Here is a 20,170-nt window from a genome sequence, read left to right on the forward strand (position 1 = left end):
AATCCGAGTTTTTGAAATAGTTTAGAAAAATAGTGTGCATACTTGATAGATTAATATTTATATTAAAATAACAAAAAGAAAGTTAATCTTGTCCTTATTATGAATAAATTCTTATTAAAAACAATCAAAAGTTAGCTCTTCAACATAGCATAATATATGTTGTAACTAGTTTCTTTAGAAATATTACTACCCTCAAAATTTATGTGCACAGTGTTTCAACTATGTACAGTACAAACTTACACTTTAGGAAACACTACCATAAAATACACAATCCGTTTTTTAGAATTTATTATAATGTTCTTAAGGTAAACATATTAATTTAAGTCATAAAAATACAATTTTTCAGGGTTGACAATAATGCGACCTCATCACAACGATCTCGGGCAAGTTTGGAAATTGGACAAAATAGAAAGCGAAATAATCCCGCCAAATATCAGATCACGTGACCTTCAAACCTACGACTTCTGGTTGGTTTTTTATTTGAAGAATGTTATACAAAATAATGGTTGTTGTAACAATTATTTGTTATTTAAATTTGTTTACAAAATACGCATGCAAAGTTTTTATTAAATATGTAAAGTAGAGGTAGCTTATTATGTGCCTATTCATTTCAGGAAGCCAGTCAGTGAAAAAATCTTCCAATTCGGTCACAAAAAGGGTAGGGGACTGGCAATTGGGTCGTTGGAGCCGCCAAAACCCACACCAGTGGCCCCAACTTGTCCCGATACATTGGAAGTGCGCCAGTTGGTCAGACATCCGGAAATTTCAAACGGTAAGAAAATATCTGCAACAAAAAAAAGCTTTTTTTTCTATTACTTGTTTTTAAGTATTTTAAAACATTAAGCCTTAAAGTTTTTACCACCTTTCACTTTCGATTTTTTAATACATAGTTGTCATTAACAGTAAAGTTCTAAGCTGAAAGTAATGAAGTTTCAACAGCTTTTTGTTTGCACTGAGATAAGTTTGAGTGCTTGACAAACATTTCCAATTGTGACTTGTTTGCAATTTTCAGTTAAAATAAGTTTTGTCACCTGCCGTTGATTGCTTTGTAAATTTTCTAAACAAAAGCTGTTTTTGTGCTTAATGGTGTTTAATCTTTGATTAAAGCGCTTAAACAGACAATAAAATGTGCTTTTTTAGACGAACTTGAAATTTTTTTTAAGGAAATTTGCCTTTATATTTTAAGTTTATGTAACAAAATTTTATTCTGCTGTTTCTTATATTTAGACTTCATAAACTATCTTAATTTTCATACCTTGAACAACGACTGAGTATTACCGATTAATATATAACAAAATACTAAATGTTATTAAAATGTTATGTTAGTTTAAGTCTTAATGTCAAGCATATTTTAAAAATAGATAACTGTACTTACACTTTTACTTGGTAAAATTTAATATAAAATATTAGTTTAGTTTACTTAAATTTACTCTTGCTACAACTTATACTTTTTAGAACAGGCTGTTCTAATAATAAATTTCTGTATAAAAAGTTAATTTTTCACAACAATGTCCGCACAGAAACGCGTTCGATGCTTCAGAAGAGGTTCCTGGAGTTTGTGAGGAAGTTATCGCGTGAGGAGATCCACAGGAAGCTGATGCAGATGGAAGATCCGAGGGAGGAGGGCGGAGGATCTTCTTACCTTACTCCTCCACTACGACGACAATGTCAAAATGTTGTCTGTACGTTTATCAACATTATTTATAATATAATAACAGTTGAGCTTGAAAAATTTTTAATCAAGATAGTTTTCTTTTTAGCACATATTGTTTAGATTTAGTTTTTTAGACTTCTTGTTTAAGCCTCACTGTTTTTTATGTCCATTCTTGAGATTATTTAGTGAGTATTATTTCAAAAAAAATTAATATTAGATACCTGTTTTTATTTGTTATAGGTTTAGTAGTTTAGTTTTGATAGTTTAAATTTTATTCACCGTTTAATATTATTTTAAGATTATTTTAGCAGGCTTAATACAATTCAACAATTTTATACAATCTTTTTAAAAGTACTTTATCTAAAAACTTTATTTAAAGCTGTAACTAGCGTTATCAAGTAATAAATTTGCTTATTAAAATCTTTAATGGCCGAAAAAATCTACTTATACGCATTGTCTAGTGACAAGTTTAACCGTCGACAATTCTTCTCTTTATCAAATGCAAACAACTTTCACATTTTAACTTGAATCAACAACTGAGGCCATTGTCATGTCTCTACAAAAAGGTGAATCTTTTTTGATGGATTTAAAATATAGAAATCCTTTCTTTTGTCAGTTTCATTGCCCATCAGTGATAGATCAAATATTTGTTTAGTCATTTGCATTTGAGCATAGTAATAAAATGTGGCGAAAAGTGGCAAGTGTTTGTTTTACGACACGAAATTGTTTTGTTTTCGCCGCCTAAGTGCTTTTTGTTTGGTCAGCAGTAAAGTTTGTTGTTTGGAAATTTGGGTTTTGTTTACAAACGAAAGCTTTTAATTCATCTGTTCAGCCGAAATTTAAAGCCATTTTCTCTTACGATTAAACAAAAGTTTGTGCTTTTAAAGTCGTAAAAATAATGAACGTTTTTGTATAGTCTACTTGATAGGGTTCAATTACTTAATGTTAAGGGGTGACGATTAATTTTTTTAAATGAGCTTCTTCATTAACTCAAAATACATACATTTATCGATATAAAATAAATTTAATTTAAGATAAATGCAAAACTTCTTCTACATCCAACGTAAAAATTGCAAACTTTTTTTCAGCCCCACAAGGACAGCAATGCCCCGATCGACCGCGAAGAAGAAATAATTCCGACGAATGTTCAACCGCTAGGCGACGTTGTTTGCATGAAGCACAACTACGAGAAGGCGCTTTCTCCCGAAAAACCCCCGACTCCGAGAAGAGCGTCGGTCAATCTGACCAGAGAAGATTGGGATCAGATCAGGGAGGAGCTGCTGGAAGAAAGCTGCAACAGGAACGCTCTCAGGTCGAAAAAAACAAATTATTTTAAATCTTAGTTGTATGTACATGTTAAATGTATGTACTAGGGTGCATCTGTTGCCCCGACCTAAGAATTCCTAAGAAAACTAGGAAGTTCCTACGTTAATTTTTATTCTGAGAACTTTTAACTGATGTTTATGTTGTAACCATAAAATATATAGCATTCAGCTAATTTCCTAAACTATTTTTACTCAATTTTCTATTAATTCATATATTATAGGTAATAACTTAAGTAGTATACACCATATAACTAGATATTTTAAGGGTGTTTTCAAATCCATAAAAATTTGCTCACTTAGTATCTAAGTTGTTTGATCAATCGAAAAGTTTTTTTTTACTTTCTTTAAACCACACATTTGTTATTATGACGTCACAAATCATTAACAGGTACAAGAAAGTTCCGACTTACTTTCAGAGCGAGGAGGGCAGAGAGTGGTTACGGACGCAAACGGAGCTGCTCAACGAAGCCAGCAAGCGGCTGAAACCGCGGCAACAGATGAGCGTGTTGCTAGGCAACAACGACGAGAAGGTGTACGTGGGGAAGCACCCCATCGACAAGATGAACGTCACCAGTAACGGTAATGTGACGTCATATTAAAGAGTTCTGTATAAAATATTTTGAAGCACTTTGAATTTTTTTATTATGAATAAGATGTTTTAGCTTCTAATAATTATAATTGATTAAACAGCTGCATAAGTAAAAACAATAAAAAATTTCTACTAAGTTAGAACTGTAATTTTATTTTGAAAATAGACTTATTAAGTAAAAGTGAGTAAGTAGTGTAATATATTTTCTTTGTGGAAAAACAGTTCAGTAAGTCTTGATATTTATTCATTTGTTTGAAAAAGGGGCAAAAATATAAATCTATATGTGTTTCTACTTTTTAGTCTAATTATTTATTTTTGGTATAAAGTTTGATAAACGTAATGTAAAACATTGATTGTTTCAAAAACCAAATCTGTAAATACTGAAGAAAAGTAAATTTAGTTTGAAATTTAGAATGATTAAACATTAAAGTATTACTTTGAGTTGTCAAGTACTTTCAGAACATTACTTTTATATTTAAATATAATTGTTTCAGTTTTAATAATTGCAAATAATTGTAAATTTTTAACGGTAATACTGATTTAATTGAAAAAGTAACCCTCAGTATATTAAAAACATGAAATTGTGCCAAAATATTTGACCTCGACTTAAACAGATGTTTTCTCCTTTTAAAAAATATCAGCACAACTTTAATTAATTTGCTCATATTGCTAGTTTTACTTCGGGAAGCTTGCCAAAAATAAGTTCAAAATGCCACAAACTTTCTAATTACTTTTGTATCACTATTAGTTTCCCTTTTAGTTTAAGGTTAACTTTTTTTCAAGCTGTTTATTGTGTGAATGAACTTTTAATTGAATCAATGATAATAACGAATTATAAATGTTTTACTTCTAAAAAGCGCATGAAATATTTTTTTAACTATAAACACAGCATCCTAAAAATGTTTACTTTGTTTAAAAGACTAAAAAAATAAAGGTATTATATTTTAAACTACAAATTTATTATTAATAGTTAGTTAATGAAATTTTTGATAAATTGTGAATAACATGTGTTATAAAACTTTAGAGGAATCAATACTAGAAGTTAATGAACTGAGAAGAAAAAGTATGGCCGCAAAAGAAGAAAAATTACAGCGTAATTCAGGTGATTTATATTTAAAAAATAAACATTTTACTATTACCTTTTTCCTACTAATTAATTTTGTATTTCACAGTTAACACACAACAAAAGTCAATTTTGCAACAAATTAATGAATCAGTGTCCACTGATAATGAAAGTAAGTTACATTTATTTCTTTACAAATTGTTTTGAGACTATTGACATCAAATAAAAAGATATATTAATAAAACTTTTTGTTTTTATCAGCCTTTAGCAGAAAAAAAAAGTGTTTAAACACAATATTGTTTCATTAATAATAGTTTATATTAAATTTTAACTAAAACATACATAAGCTGAAATTTTATAGTTTTATATGTTTGATAAATAAGTGTACTTCTAAGTATGCGTTTTTAAGATCAACTTCTGTTTTAAACTAGGAAATTAGATCACGACTTTATTAATTCATATAATGTATCCCTTTTCGATACAGCTAGTTTTATATGCAATTTCATTACCGAACATGAGCATATTGAGTTTATTCACAAAATCGTTCGTTTTATCAAAAGCCTGAAAGCGAATTTTATCAAAGCTTCCAAATCGATGCGAAAATTAAGAAGCATTTTGCTTTGCTGCGATGGAAAAAGTTAATCAATTTTTCGTAACATTTGCTAAATTAAAAGCACATTTTATCGATTATATTCCGCCTCTGTTTGCGTGCTATAAGGTAAATGGCAAAATTGTATGAATTTTTATATATATTACAAAGCAGGCTTCTTATCGTATAAGCATGATATTTATTCGAGCCGATCAAAAATCAATAGAATTAACAAGAATCTCCTACAAATCTTACGTTTACTTATTTTCTATCCTTTGTTTCCATGTAGATTTCACGGTATTTACTTACTTAATTTTGTAAGTAAATGTTTCAAAAAGCTACTGAATAAATATAAGATATATTGTGTCTTAAAAACGTGATAATTTTGTTTATAATACTACATTTTCAATTATATATATGTTCGTTGTATATGTGAATTCTACCGTTAATAAACAAGTATAAAGTATTTAAATTTTAGACGTTAATTATGTAATTATTTTAACCTTTAATATATTTTTTTATATAAATTCATTTCTATTCTAAATATAAGTTAAAAATTTGTTTATTTTAGTACTATTTCGATTTTATTTATTTACAGAACCTTGTAAAGAAAATGATGAAGTTTTATCAAATCGATCTACAAGTGGATCTACAAAACAAAAAGGTCGAAAATATTTTAATAGTTTTTAAATTTCCTTTGAAAAATACGTAGCTATTAGCACATTTTAATGACTATAATCAAAGTTAATAATACAGTAACCTCTCGTATCTTTACGCACTCGTGACGTTACGCACTCTCGTTTAGTTACGCATTTTAGAGTTCTAAAATGTTCAAAAAAAATTTTTTTTTCAACATTGCGCAATTATTATTTCAATATTGTATATTTTTAATTAAAAATATGTTGTAATATGTTGACTTAATTATCTATACCTTTAGACTTTGTAAATTTATGTTTATAATAATAAATCAAAAATCTGCAATATTAAATATTTGGAATAAGTTAGATATTTTTTATCATATTTTTATTTTCTTAAATAAAAAAGACAACTATTTATATTTCATACTTTAAGATTCTTAAAATAGGAAGACGTTTCAAAAGTTAAAGTGAATAACTTAAAAAAAACAAAGGATGATTTTTAATGAAATTAATATTTTTGCATTTTTAGTTTCTGCCTTATATAAAGTCTATATATAAGAAGTTCCTTTGGCTTTGACCTTTATAGCTTAGGTGTCTTAACACCCCTCCTTTTATACCTTTAAATAAATAAAAAATTCCAATTCCTCAAATTCTAATGGCACGAAATTTTATTCCTACTCAAAAGTCAAATAATATATTTTCAATACAATGCAAGACAAGTTTATCCTTATGTGGGCAAAGGTCATATTAAAAAAAGTTGTAGTAACATAAACAATTTTTTTAAAATATTTTTCTTATATTTTATATATTTTTGTTCAAAAGAAGAAATCCATTACAGCACCAAATGCATATTTTTGTAAAAGGCTATAGAAACAAATTTTAATACAGACACCACACACGATTTCTTAATTGTAAACAAATGTTTAATTATAAATTGAATTTTCTAAGTGGAATAGAATATAAATGTTTAGTATCAAATAAGTCACGTATAAATAAAGATAAAATCTACTTATTATTAAAATTAGTAGAATTTTTTCTACTAGTATTATCATTTTATATAAATTTAAATCCTTTTTTTTAATATACGTATAGTTTTATCTATTATTTTCATATTTAAAATAAAGTAAACATATTGTTAAAAGTGGAAAAGTCCCCAGTCTGCTTTTAACTAGAAGCAATATAAAAAACAGCTATTATAGTTAGTTTGTTTGGTACCTCTCGTATATTTACGATTTCTCGTATTTTTACGCATTTTTTCTGTGGACGCAATGTGCGTAAATAAGCGAGAGGTTACTGTACCTTTGTTTTTTTAAACGTAGCTTTTGTTAATCTTACTAAAACTAGATTTAATTTTCTAAAATTTAAAAATCAATAAGTTTGTCTTAAAAAGTACACAATTTTTAAATACAAAAGTTATAAAAAACTTACTTTATGAAAAACGAAGTATCTAAGTAATAGCTGAGGTTATTGATCACATAAGTTACGTTTTTTAAAACAGTTTTCAATTCAATTTTAATTCTGTCCTAAAGCTGTTAAATAAAGATCATAAGTATCTAATATAATTTTTTAAGGATTAAGAGGACATATAAAAAATATATTAGAATCAAAATTATCTTTTAAAAGTACTAAATACTTAAGTTTAAATTATTAAAAATAAAACCTTCATTTGTTCAGACTCAACATTCATCAATTCAAACGTCGAAGAAAACTTGCCCGAAAACAAAAATCCCTCTCCGCCGTTAGAAACCGACGCGTTGCCTGGCAACGACGACGAGTGGAAGCAGCGGCGCTTCGACGTCATGAGCTGGCCCAATGACGTCATCGGTCCCCGCAGGAGCAGGCACCCGGTGGCGCCCCCTATCGGCCGCCAAACGCAGACGAGGCCCATCGACAGCGACGAGCACATTTTGAGGGATTTCTACCGGCAGCGGCGCCCCGGAGAAGTAAAGATGAATAAAACGGAAGCGGTGGTGCAGAAAGGCGGCAAAGTTAAAGGGGAGAAAGGCGTCAGTGACGTCATAATGCAGTCGCTGCTCGCTTTTAAGCCCAACGCGGTGCCCAACACCAAGGTTTGCTGTGACGTCATAACTATTTTTACTATTTGTTTACCTTTATTGTTTCATTTTAGTACATAGAAATAGAAGAGCCGGTAAGAAAGCAGGTGAACAATGTGTCTATAGCAGGACCAATAAGCAAGGGAAACATGAAAGTTATGAAAAGAGGAGTAGAACTTCATCCTAGACAAGTAATATTTTACTTCAAATTTAAAACTAGTTGATCAGGATTTTTTTTAATGTTATGAACTTCTGTAACAATTTTTTTTTAATTTGATACAATTCAATATAAATTTAATTAATCTTTAGTATTTACCAGAATTTAAGACCATCTATATTCTAAAAGTTAACATTTTTCTGGATATATTTACCTTAGCATTTTTATTTTATTTTCAACCAGATATAACAAAGCTAGTTTGACAAACTTATGGGCTATGAAGAACTAAATAAAATTTTGATTTTGTTTCAGTTGAATCTGGGAAAATTGGTGGAAGGTAAGATGTATTGCTGCACATTCAGGATTCGAAATGTTGGCATCGATACCATCAAATACCGAATAAAATCCCCGCCAGTCAACACTGGAATCCGAATCAGATACGCTCCTAAAAAAGTTGGTTTTATTAAATTGTCGCAAGTTTTTGTAAACAACTTTTTGTTATGTATTTTCTGTGTTCTGGTAATTATAGATAAAAGTTTAATAGTAGTAGTAAAGTATGAACATAATATAACAAATAATTATTTTCGAATATGTTTACCAATTGTTTTTAAATTTTAATTGTTAGATGATTTAGGATTTATAGATTTGAAACAAAAATCACGGCTATATATGCTAAAGTCTGATAAGTTTTTTTCCGTATGTATACAGTTATCGCACAAGTTGTCTAGTTAAATATAAATACTTTTCAAAGATCATTTTTAGTGTTCTTATTTTAAAACAATAACTTACAAAGATACCAGCCGGTTTGGAGCAGAAAGTAACGATAGATATTTGTGCGATTGCACCGAATGTACTGGTTGGAGATATTGTTGGAAGTTTGAACTATCAGCTTCAAATTATTGCTGAAACTGAAATTATTCACCTTCCAATTCGAGCCACTATTCTTCTATGTAGTTAATTTTGTTGTTTGTAATTATTTTACCAATTAGGACGTTATTTGATCTTTTTGCTCAAAAACCTTTGTAATATCGTTGTTTTTATAATTTGGTTTTATGTAAGTTGACTTTAAAACTTAAGGAAAAGCTTGATTTATTAAAGCATACTTTATATATTTAATAATTTTGATTTTGCAGTTTAAATCAAAAAACCAATAATAATGTACTAATTAGTTTTAATATTTTAATAAAAACAGCAAACGCGTACAACACCATTGAAAATGAAGAGGAAAAGTGTGCAGTTGTCAAATTTAATTCAAATGTTGATGTCAAGTCTTGTGTTTCTGGTGATTTGGTGTAACTAAGTTGGTTCAACTGTAGTTTTTAATAACTTGTATTTTTATAGATATTTACAAACGCTTTATCGATTAATTTTACAGATTCAGGTTTAAGCTGTGGACCCATCAATCAGAAAAATGTTAGACAAAAATGATGAAAAACTAAAATGTTTGTTCCTATTCACTTTGTTTTTATCTAACTTTTATTTGTCACTGTGTTTTTTGTGTAATAAACTCTTTACTGTGTTTTTTATGTAATAAACTCATTACTGTGATTTTGTTTTATTTTATGCAATAAGTTACTTTAAAAACATTTTTTTTTTGTGATGAGGTATAGAACTTGTATTCAAATTTTATAAACGTCTAATATAAGTAAATGTTATTGATGAGCTTTATTAAAAATGATTTATCAAACGAAATAATAGAAACTGATAAGAAAAATGATTAAACAAACATAAATGTAAAGCATTAAGTTACATAATTAAATTTAAAATAAAATACAACAATTCAAAAGCCTTAGAATAAATTTTCAAGTATTATGGAAGTTTATAAAAACAAACCATTTTAATTTCACCATTTGTACAGCAAAAAAAAATAAATATTTTTAAATTAAAAAATAATGAAAACCACTTTTAACATTCTAGTGATCAATTTTATCGATTTAAAGTATTAAGTTTATTTAAAATAAATTTAGAATTATCGAATTAGTATAACCTGAATAAAAATAGTGATCTGATAAAAAAAAATTGTGTAGTTCGTCGTTAAATTGTCCTAGCATACAGATAAATGAAAAATGTTTTGAATAAAGAAACTTGTTATGTTAATAATTTTTAATCATATGTTGTGGCCACAAGGTTAAAATTATCACTTTTTGTATTGATTTATCTCATTTAGCTTAAGCGTATTTTTACACTTGTCAGAAAAGTATCAATTATGATTGAATGAACTTTTTCAAAACAAGATTTTATTTACTGTAAGAATTAAAAATTTTATATGGAACCTACAATTTTTTATTTAAGGTCAGAATTTTATTTATAGGTAATTTCAAACAATTATTTACACTTAACCTTACTTAATTTTTGTTTTTTTAAATATTTTTAATTGTATTTTATAAATGGTATGATTTGTTAAAAACTAAAACTGACTAAACAATATTTTAATTACAAAATAATAATAAAATGTGTGACCATAATTTATGCTTTGCAATCGTGATTTCAATGAATTAAAAAGTTTATTTTGAAGTTATATAGTGCAAACTTTTAAACAAAAGTTTTGACTTATTAATATCAAAAAACTGTTCTTCATTTTCGTATTAAACCTTTAGCAAATAGTGGCGTTAAAAAATTAAACATATTAGTTTTTAATTAAGTCGTTAAATTTGAACTCGTAATTTAGTTCTTCTCAGAAAATTTTTATATAATATTTCTAAAGTATGTCTTAGTTGTTTTAATATTTAATTTATATTTAGTTCTTGTCAGTTTTGAAACTTCATTAAACTAATTTAAGAAATACTCTAGTTTTGTAATGCATGGTTCTTAGTTATTTAGATTTATATTAGGTGCGTAAGTATTACTGAATACTGTTTAGCAATTTAAAATTAAAACTTTAAAACATGTGTGTTACTCTTAGATTAAATTCTTTTGCAATTTTATAGCATACTTTTTTTGTGTTATAGTCTAAAATTAGTATTTTGTAGTGGTAAAACAAAAGTTCCCAAACAATAAAAACTTCTTAATGATCCGTCAAACCTCATATCTTTAAGAAAACTTTAGTCTTAATTATTTGTAATTTTTCTTCAAATAGTTGTACTTTCTAAAAGGTTATGTTCCATAATATTTAAAAATTTTATATGTTGTCTTACCTTATATTGTTCGGTTATTCTAACAGAACTTTATGCAATTTACTTAGATTATCTACATCAAGTAAGACTCCTAGGTTGTTAGGCTTTTACAAAAGAATAATTTTTTTTAAACTTCGCTCAGTAGTTCCTAGATTATTTTACTCAAAAGTTTGTCTATTAAATGTTAAGTACGACTTAAAAAAGATTATTTAGTTTCCAACTGCGTTAGACTTAATTCGGTAAAATTATGGTTTTGTATTTTTTCAAAATCTGTAGATCTTAAAAACTATGTTTTCAATCGATAAAAAACTTCGTTAATAATAAATAGTACAGAATTGTGTAATTTAGAAAAATAGTATAAAAACATGGTTCAGTCTGTGTTTTAGATCATTATGATACTTTCAATTTTTTTTTTTAATTTTGAGTAAGAAAATTACTTAACTAAAAAAAATTATTTGCACGATAAACTTTTTTCTAATTCATTTTTTTAAATTATAACAAAATTATTAAAAATACATTTACACATAAACTTTTAAAGTGTACCAACTACCATAATACACTGTTTACACAAGTACATTTAGTATTAATTATACTTTTTCAACAAAAGTGAGAATCCTATTTTTTATTTCTAAAGCTGAATTTACTTTAAAGCAGCCAGCTGAATAAAAATCTCGATATAGAAAAATTGTATTGAAAAAGAGAGAGGGTAAACTTTTTCTTTTGTTCTTTTTCGAGAGAACCATGACGTGCTGTTGTCTCGGTCGAAGCGATTTGTGAGCTCTCTGTACTTTTCATTTCTGACCGTTTATTTTTGCTGCTATTTCGATTGACAGGCATACATTTCAAACGAACCGTTTCCTACCGAGGCACCTGCGATGTTTGAATGTTGGTGGAGCGTTCACCGTCAACTTTAAGTAAAAAACTCATTCAAGAGCGCAGTTGCGAATTATTGGTTGTGTTAGCACAATTAGATTTTTAATGTAAATAAAGAATCTATCTTAAGACTGACGGTTGTAAAAATGACTATAAAACGTCGATTAAGCCGGACTGTAAAACGACGTTTTCCTATAAACCGTATGTTTTTAATGCAGGCCTTAAAATAAACGGCAGCTAAATGTTAAATGCAAACTTTATTCACAAGGTATTTTACTGACAGTTTATTTCGTTGACGAAGTTTTTCCAGACTTCGTGCATTGTTCTCTTTTTATGGCCTATCGATTAAATAGTAAAAGTTTTTTAATTTTTTAATATATTTGAAATTTTATATCATTTTATGCTTTTAACAAAAAAACTATTAAGTAGCAAAAAACTTAAAATCTTGAAAAATAAAAAAAATTGCATTTTTTAAAACACATAACAACTTGGTTATGTTATTTTTTTCATATCTGTTTAAAACAATATAACAATTGATTAATTTCGATAAAACTTCTACAAAATTGTAATTATCAATTTAAAAATTGTTTACTTAATATACTTTGCCAAATTTTTACAATTTGCATCGAAAAATAAATTTATTTAATCGATTAAAAGTTTTTCGTAAACTAGAATTTGTATAAAAAAAATTAAATTTACAAATGTATAATGAAAAATCCTGTTCTCTAATTAGGTTTAAAATTCGATTCAGCAAGCTTCAAAGGCCGCACTTGACTTTCACTTCCATTCTTGATACGCGAGCCACTTAAACACAATTTAAAATTAATGAGAAACACGCAAGTTTATTGCGAGCAATTAAAATCTGGCTAATTATATGAAAACAAAGTTGTGAATGACGCAAGATAAACGGTGAGAAATTTTCACTTTGATCACAAGTTTGCACTACAAGTTCTGTACACTCTCTTAATATAGTTTTGTTAAGATTTATGAAATTTTTCAAGCCAAATTCTCGTGTTTTGAGCACAAATTTTTATACAAAGGGGGAAAGTTGTTACTGTTGTTCGCTGGTTCATTGCTTGCCCCACTTGATAGTTCAACAACCCTTCATTTTTGTGAAGACTGAAGTTGTCTGCCTCAAGTCGAGTGAAATTAGCAGCAACTTGCTTTGTTCAAATCTACCAAATTTTAAAATCTGCACTTAAATAAAGCAGCTAAGAATATATTTGATTTTTAACTGAATGAATCTTGTGTGCTTAAGTCAAGCTTTAACTTGAAAGATCTGCTTAAATATATTTAAAAAAAAAACTAACAACTGTTTACAAAAAGGTTTTAATACACAAAACCTTTATATTTTAAAACCGTTCTTAAGACGTAAGTAAATTTTGAAAAAGTACACCTATATATTTATTAGCTTTGAAATGTTCATGTTTTACTTATTCAAGGTTAAAAGTTACTAATAGAGTTTTTTTTTTTAAGTTATATATATATACTTTTCTCCAAGATTGGTTTGTAAACAGAATGCGCATGTAAAGTTTGTGTGTAATTAATGTTTAAAAACAACTAAAATAAGATAACTTATTTTTAGTTAATCGATTAATCACCATTAATATTTTTAAAAACATAAAATACCTTTTTAAGTTTGCTGACTAGCCATCAAAACTTTTCGTATACTAAATTACAAATGTTTATACTTAAAACTGTTTTTATAAGAATTGAAATTTTGAGTGAAATAAAGTTATTTTATATTTATTACATTTTTCTTTTCCTTAAAGTTTTTTGATTGATTATCTACTAGCAAAATAAGTTAAAGAAATTTTATAAGAAATTTTATAGTAATAAAAATTTATTATAACTCATGTGCTAATAAAATCATCTTCTGGGAATAATTTTATCTTATAACATCTTTCCGATTAATAAGCTTTATTCAACCAACTAGTATCAAAATTGTTAATTTTACGAAAGGTGATGTATTTGGACCAATTGTGAGACAGTATTACCCTGAACCAATAGGAGAAGAGTTTTCCAGAGTCATAAAATACGATGGTACAGTCGTGAAAAATATGAAGGTTGGTTCAACACAAGTCGGATTAGTTTAAAGATACATATGGATATTAGCTATGTTGAATTTTAATAAATAATATATTTCATAACTAAAATAAACTTTTAGTTTCTGAAATAAAACAATAAAGAATACAGTTAACTTCTACTGTTTAAGTACAAAGGCAAATGTGTACTTTGTAAACAAAAATTACTCAAAATATATAAACGCATGTTTCAATTGTTTTGTTCAAAAGTGTGACATTTAACAAGTTGCATCTAAGCACATTAATCTTCATATGACAACTTTAAACCTGAAAATATTCAATGTAGAGATTTTATGTTTGAACGGAAAAGTTCATACAGCAGGTTTCGTTGAAGGTAAATACCCAAAAGACGACCAAAACACCTCATATTTAAAGCAACATAAATATTTTAAACAAATTAATTTTTTGATATTTTTAATTAATGTTATGATGTTTTTGCTAATTTTAGCAATTACAAAAGCAAAATAAAGTTTATTTAGTGAAGAAACTTTGCAAATACACACATACAAACTAGTTTTTATTTTAACCATACTAAATCTATATTTATATATGTGTATACTTGTTTATATCTGATTTAGGAAAGTTTCAAAATAAATAAAAAGTTTATAAACTCACCATCTTATAACTAGCCGTGAAATTAACTTAAAATAAATCACAAAAGCTTTCATTTATCAAGTTTAACGCCGAATTATAAACTCAAGAACGCTGTTGTCAACTGAGTTAAGAGTTAATCTTTAAAGAATTACTTCAAAGCTTTTCTTTGTTGCAAATATCCCTTTTCATCGCCACTCGAAAATATTTCACCGCAATTAATTTTCTCACAACAGACTCTGTGGTGCAAAGGGGCGTTGTGAAAGGAGGAAATGGGAGAAAATCCAACGCAAAGGAGGAGAAAAGGACCTCCAACTCGCACCGGAATCCAGCAGTTTACCTCCAACCATCCGATATATACAAATTAAAAAGGCTGTTTATCTGTTAAGAGTTTATACTATTTAAACTTTTATAAAGTTTTGCAAGAGTAGATAACGGCTTGTAAATGGATCTGTATTTGTACAGAACAAGAAAGTCATTGTAGGATGTTTTAAAAGAAAATAATTTCTTATAAACATAGTAGTAATTTCAATTTAAAATAGAATAATGAAATGCTTTACATTTTCTTCTGATACATTATCTTTTTTGTTCTAACTAATTAACCAATCACAGATTGGATAATGGAGATCATACGGACCAATTGTGGCAGACTACGTCAATATGCGGTGACGTCAGCATCACGTGCCACAACAAACTTTCTCAGCCAATCACAAAGCAAGTTTGTTACGTCGCCAAGGACCCAATCACTAGAGAGGTGAGTTTGAAAACAAAAGCAAAATTTGTTTAGTTTTATAGAATTTTCAAAACTAGATAAAACAATATTATATATTTCCTAAAGATGGTAGTAAAATTCAAACATCTATACTCATTTAGTAAAAAGTTTTTTAGGAAAAAACGAAAGGTTTTCAATATTAAATCGAGCGGCACTAATCCCAGCTGATTGATCCTTTTCTCTTATTTCAAACAAAATCTTGTTTGCAGTAAACAAATAGTTTATGCTAAAATCTCCATCTATTTTGCCGGTAATTACCTTCACTTTGCTAGCAATTGTTACCCCAAACAAGCTTACAAAAATCCTATGAAGTTCAACTCAAATTGACATTAATTTTAATTGCTTTGTCTGCCTTGTTCATGCGTTAAATAGCATTAAATTAAACTTCTTTAATTTTGTCTTCAAATTTCTGTTTTGTTTCTTATTTTCGATCAAAATTTCTATCAAAATTTCAAAATGAAGTTTTATACCTGGTTTAATTGGCTTGTAATTCTATTTTAGTATCTTTTAAGTTTTTATTGACAGTTTGGTTGTTTTACCCAGACAAAAAACCTGTATTTCAAGTTAGCGATTGTGTAATTTTAAATTTTTTAATCAATCAAACCAGGTATAAAATTCTACTTTAATACTGTGCTAAGAATAATTCTAAAACTATTGCAAGACTATTTTAAGTTTCTTTGTATTTAAGAGATCACATATGTTTTTCAACGCATACATCCGTTTTTTAACACATTACCAAACTTTATACGCTTGAGAAAAAATCAAAAGCAAAGCTTCTTAGAGCAAGTTGTTTTTTTATGACCTTTTAACTACTGGATTGTCGTTATTTATTTTTCTTTTGGGCTACTTTTATCAATTTGGGGTGAATCACTCGGGGGTCAGCAAACCATCAATCACATGACTGCTAAAGCGTAACCAAATCTCATCGATTTAATTTTCGAATAAAACAAATTGCATTAAAAAAAGTTGATCGGTTACTCAATAGGTGTCAGCTCGCCAATTTAATTTGCTTTTTCAGCTGCCCTGAAAAAAAAAATTCCATTTAAATCCAATTTGTGTGCGGCGATTCGATTTCACGGCGTGACGTAAAAATGTGACGTCACAACCAGCAGATGCGCGATTCTCACCAGCAGCATGTCAACTTTCTCACACCAACATGAAAGGATCGAAAAGGGGATTTCCCCTTCATCAAAAGATTTTGCGGTTGTTGGGGTGAATTTGAGATGACCCTCGAAATGTTTGCGCGTCTTTTGTCATCGCCGCCCTCAATCCAAACACTAGAACCTGACTTGAGCGACTTTTTTATGTTACACGTTTTTTTTGATTTTTTTACCGAATAGTGTTTTTGTGATGCCGTCGAGCTAAATTTTAATCTATCATCATAAACGCACTTATATATGAGCTAGAAAGAGGTTAAATGCTGCTTTTTAATTGATTGGTTGAAATCATTGATGTGTGACGGACCAATTGACGGTAATTTGCCAATTTCAAAGTAACAATATTGTGCCAAAAAATATCATTCCCAGGTGCAATTTTACTATTTTCAGTAGCAAACATGATCTGATGTAAAAATATCACAACTATTTCAAGTAGCTTGTTGTGATTTTCAAAGGGTTGTTAAGTGTGAGTTATTAAACTATTATAATAATGTTTAAATACTTTTAAATTCCATTGCAGTTTTATAGATTACGAAGCTAACTGCATTTTATTGGGTATTAAAGTTAAAACAGCTTTACTTGAAAATTGACTTCTAAAACAAAAGTGTTTGTGATTGATATATTGATTGTTTGCATGTAAAATAAACTTATGGTTAATTTTTGAGCGAGATTTAATATTTTCTATAGCATTTAACTGTGGCATACTTTATTGTAAATGTTTTCACTTTTAATGAAGTAAACGTTCATATGATTTCTTAAATTAGTCTATTTCCTGCCTTTGTGCAGAACTGGATTATAATATTTTGATTTTTTCTTGTTATGCCGTGAAATTTCATACTGCGTAAAAAACTTAAAAGTGATTTTTTTTGTGGCAATATTTTGAAATTAATGTTTATAAATTATAAACGGTACAAAAGTAATAAAACTATTTATTATTTAGGAATTATTAAGAATTAATTGAATTTCTAAATATTTAGAATCTAATTACTTTTCTAGGCTTAGTTTAGCGTATCGTCATAAAACGATTAATTCATAATTTTATTTACATGAAAAGTTTACTTTTAGTTAAATTTTTGTTTGGAAGAGTTTTAAATGTCTTACATATTTATATACTTGATTTTTATTAACATTACTACATTTTAACTAGTTGAAATTTTTGATCAGTCAAAATTTTATATAAATGTTAATGTGTAAAGCATTTTGTTTAATTAAAGGCATGATTTTGATTTTATAGCTATAATTATTAAAATTAACAGTAATGATAGTTAATAAGAACCTATGAATTTTTGAGGTTGAAAATATCTTTTGCAACAGGTTAAATGCTAAAAAACTTTCAATTATTGTTTTTCTTTCTTATCTAACTAAAGTCAGCTTTTTTTGACCTTAAAACTATTAAAGCTTTTCACTTTCGATTTTTTAATACATAGATGTCAATAAGCTCTAAGCTGAAAGTAATGAAGTTTCAACAGCTTTTTGTTTGTACTGAGATAAGTTTGAGTGCTCGACAAACATTTCCAGTTGTGATTTGTTTACAATTTGCAGCTAAAATAAGTTTTGTCACCTGCCGTTGCTTGCTTTGTAAATTTTCTAAACAAAAGCTGTTTTAGGCTCAGCAATGTTTAATCTTTAATTAAAGCCTTAAACTGACAATAAAATGTGCCTTTTTGTACAAGCATGTTTCTGTTATAAAAATAATTTTTCTGGTTGTTCAAGTTTATGCAGTATAGTTTTTAATTAAGTTCCAGTATTTAATAGACTACTTAACAGCTAATAAATTAAATATAAATTATTTTTTGGAAGTTATATAACAGCTTGTTAATATAATTTAATTGTATTTTTAACTCAACAAAAACATTAATGAACTTATGTCGATTTAAGTCTTCTGAATCATTTTAATTCAGTCCTTTATTATTATAAAAACTACAAAATTTCAACTTACACTTATTTTATTAAGGTAAAGAAAATATAAAAGTAGAAATAAGTTCTTATTTCCACCTTTAATTTTAAAAACAACCAATTTTTATTTTTTACAGAAAGTTGTTTTTCAAAATCAAACCCTTTGAAATCTTTTTACAAATTTAAATAACGCTTCGAAAGCAGAATCATGCTTCAAAAAGGGTTTTTGGAGTTAGAAATGCATGATTAAGAAAAAGTTTTATTTGTTATAGTAATATGCTCTTATTGCAAAAAAATAAATATAGTTTTGTAACTGATTTGCTTTAACAAAACCTGCAACAACCGAATCATGCATCCAACTTATACGCATTGTCTAGTGACACGTTTAATCGTCGACAATTCTTCTCCTTATCAAATACAAACAACTTTCACATTTTAACTTGAATCAACAACTGAGGCCATTGTCATGTCTCTTCAAAAAGGTGAATCTTTTTTGATGGATTTAAAGTATCGAAATCCTTTCTTTTGTCCGTTTCATTGCCCATCAGTGATAGATTAAATATTTGTTTAGTCATTTGCATTTGAGCCTGGCAATAAAAAGTGGCGTAAAGTGACAAGTGTTTGTTTTACGACACGAAATTGTTTTGTTTTCGCCGCCTAAGTGCTTTTTGTTTGGTCAGCAGTAAAGTTTGTTGTTTAGAAATTTGGGTTTTGTTTACAAATGAAAGCTTTTAATTCATCTGTTCTGCCGAAATGTATCCGGCCATTTTTTATTTCGACAAAAGAAAAGCTCGTTTTATTAAAGTCGTAAAAGCGTAATCTTTGTAGTAGATTACAAAAACTGCTAAGAGACAAAAATTCAGCGCTTGGAAATGGCAATTTGTTTTCAAAGTTTCAATTAAGTGACCTAACATGTATTTTTATCTATTACAAGAGTGTTTTATTATAAAAAACATTATATAAAAAAGCTAGGCCTTTTTCTTTTGTTATGGAAATTTTCAATACTTTTTATTTTAGCTTTACAACAATTGCAACTTCCCACAACAACTCGTCAAAAATCTGACGTTTAAATAGAAGTCCATAAATGATATAAAATTAACTATTTCTGATTAATAGTTTTATTGATTTCATACTTTTAAATATATTTAAAACAAGTCATAGACAAATGTTTTATAGTTATGACTAGTTTAGTTAAACTTTCGTTAAACAGCATATCTTTATAGTTAACTACTCAAGTCTATTTAATACTTTCAACTGTTACTAAATAAAACTATCCTAATAAAATACAAATAAACTATCTTCTGATTTTGAATTACATTTTACTAAGTCAAAAATTTAATGAAAGTTATTTTTGTTTTAAATCACAACTTTTACATAGTTTTAAATTAGAACTAATTGTTTCTGTTTTAATTCTTAATTTTAATGACTAAAGTCATTGAAAAGATCACCCTCAGTATATTAAAAACATGAAATTGTGCCAAATGTCTGACCTCGACTTAAACAGATGTTTTTTCCCTTTAAAAAATATCAGCACAACTTTAATTAACTTGCTCATATTGCTTTCAAAAAGCTTGCCAAAAATAAGTTCAAATTGCCACAAACTTTTAATATAGTA

The 20,170-nt window shown here is 27.6% G+C and overlaps 1 protein-coding gene across 2 annotated transcripts; it reads left to right on the forward strand.

Annotated features, from left to right (window-relative positions):
• Positions 1–1,578: 1,578 nt before the first annotated feature.
• On the forward strand, positions 1,579–9,556 carry LOC145842524 (uncharacterized). Of its 2 annotated transcripts, none has more exons than XM_082949982.1 (12): positions 1,579–1,682; positions 2,743–2,966; positions 3,368–3,558; positions 4,593–4,670; positions 4,741–4,803; positions 5,819–5,884; positions 7,533–7,927; positions 7,987–8,103; positions 8,382–8,522; positions 8,863–9,022; positions 9,262–9,369; positions 9,445–9,556. In XM_082949982.1, exons 1-11 carry the CDS (start codon positions 1,674–1,676, stop codon positions 9,363–9,365), a joined length of 1,548 nt encoding a protein of 515 aa, XP_082806108.1. In that variant the 5' UTR covers positions 1,579–1,673; the 3' UTR covers positions 9,366–9,369; positions 9,445–9,556. The 2 variants fall into 2 exon arrangements, with proteins under 2 accessions (XP_082806108.1, XP_082806110.1); XM_082949984.1 differs by having other exon boundaries at positions 8,863–9,019.
• Positions 9,557–20,170: the final 10,614 nt, after the last annotated feature.

The sequence above is a fragment of the Thalia democratica genome, chromosome 8 (assembly GCF_965202585.1).
Source record: "Thalia democratica chromosome 8, ktThaDemo2.hap1.1, whole genome shotgun sequence".
Classification (NCBI taxonomy): Eukaryota; Metazoa; Chordata; class Thaliacea; order Salpida; family Salpidae; genus Thalia; species Thalia democratica.

Coding starts and splice junctions, on each gene's coding strand:
- LOC145842524 (XM_082949982.1), top strand. Junction 3,559..4,592: donor GATGAACGTCACCAGTAACG/GTAATGTGACGT, acceptor ATAAAACTTTAG/AGGAATCAATACTAGAAGTT. Junction 9,023..9,261: donor AGCCACTATTCTTCTATGTA/GTTAATTTTGTT, acceptor TAATAAAAACAG/CAAACGCGTACAACACCATT.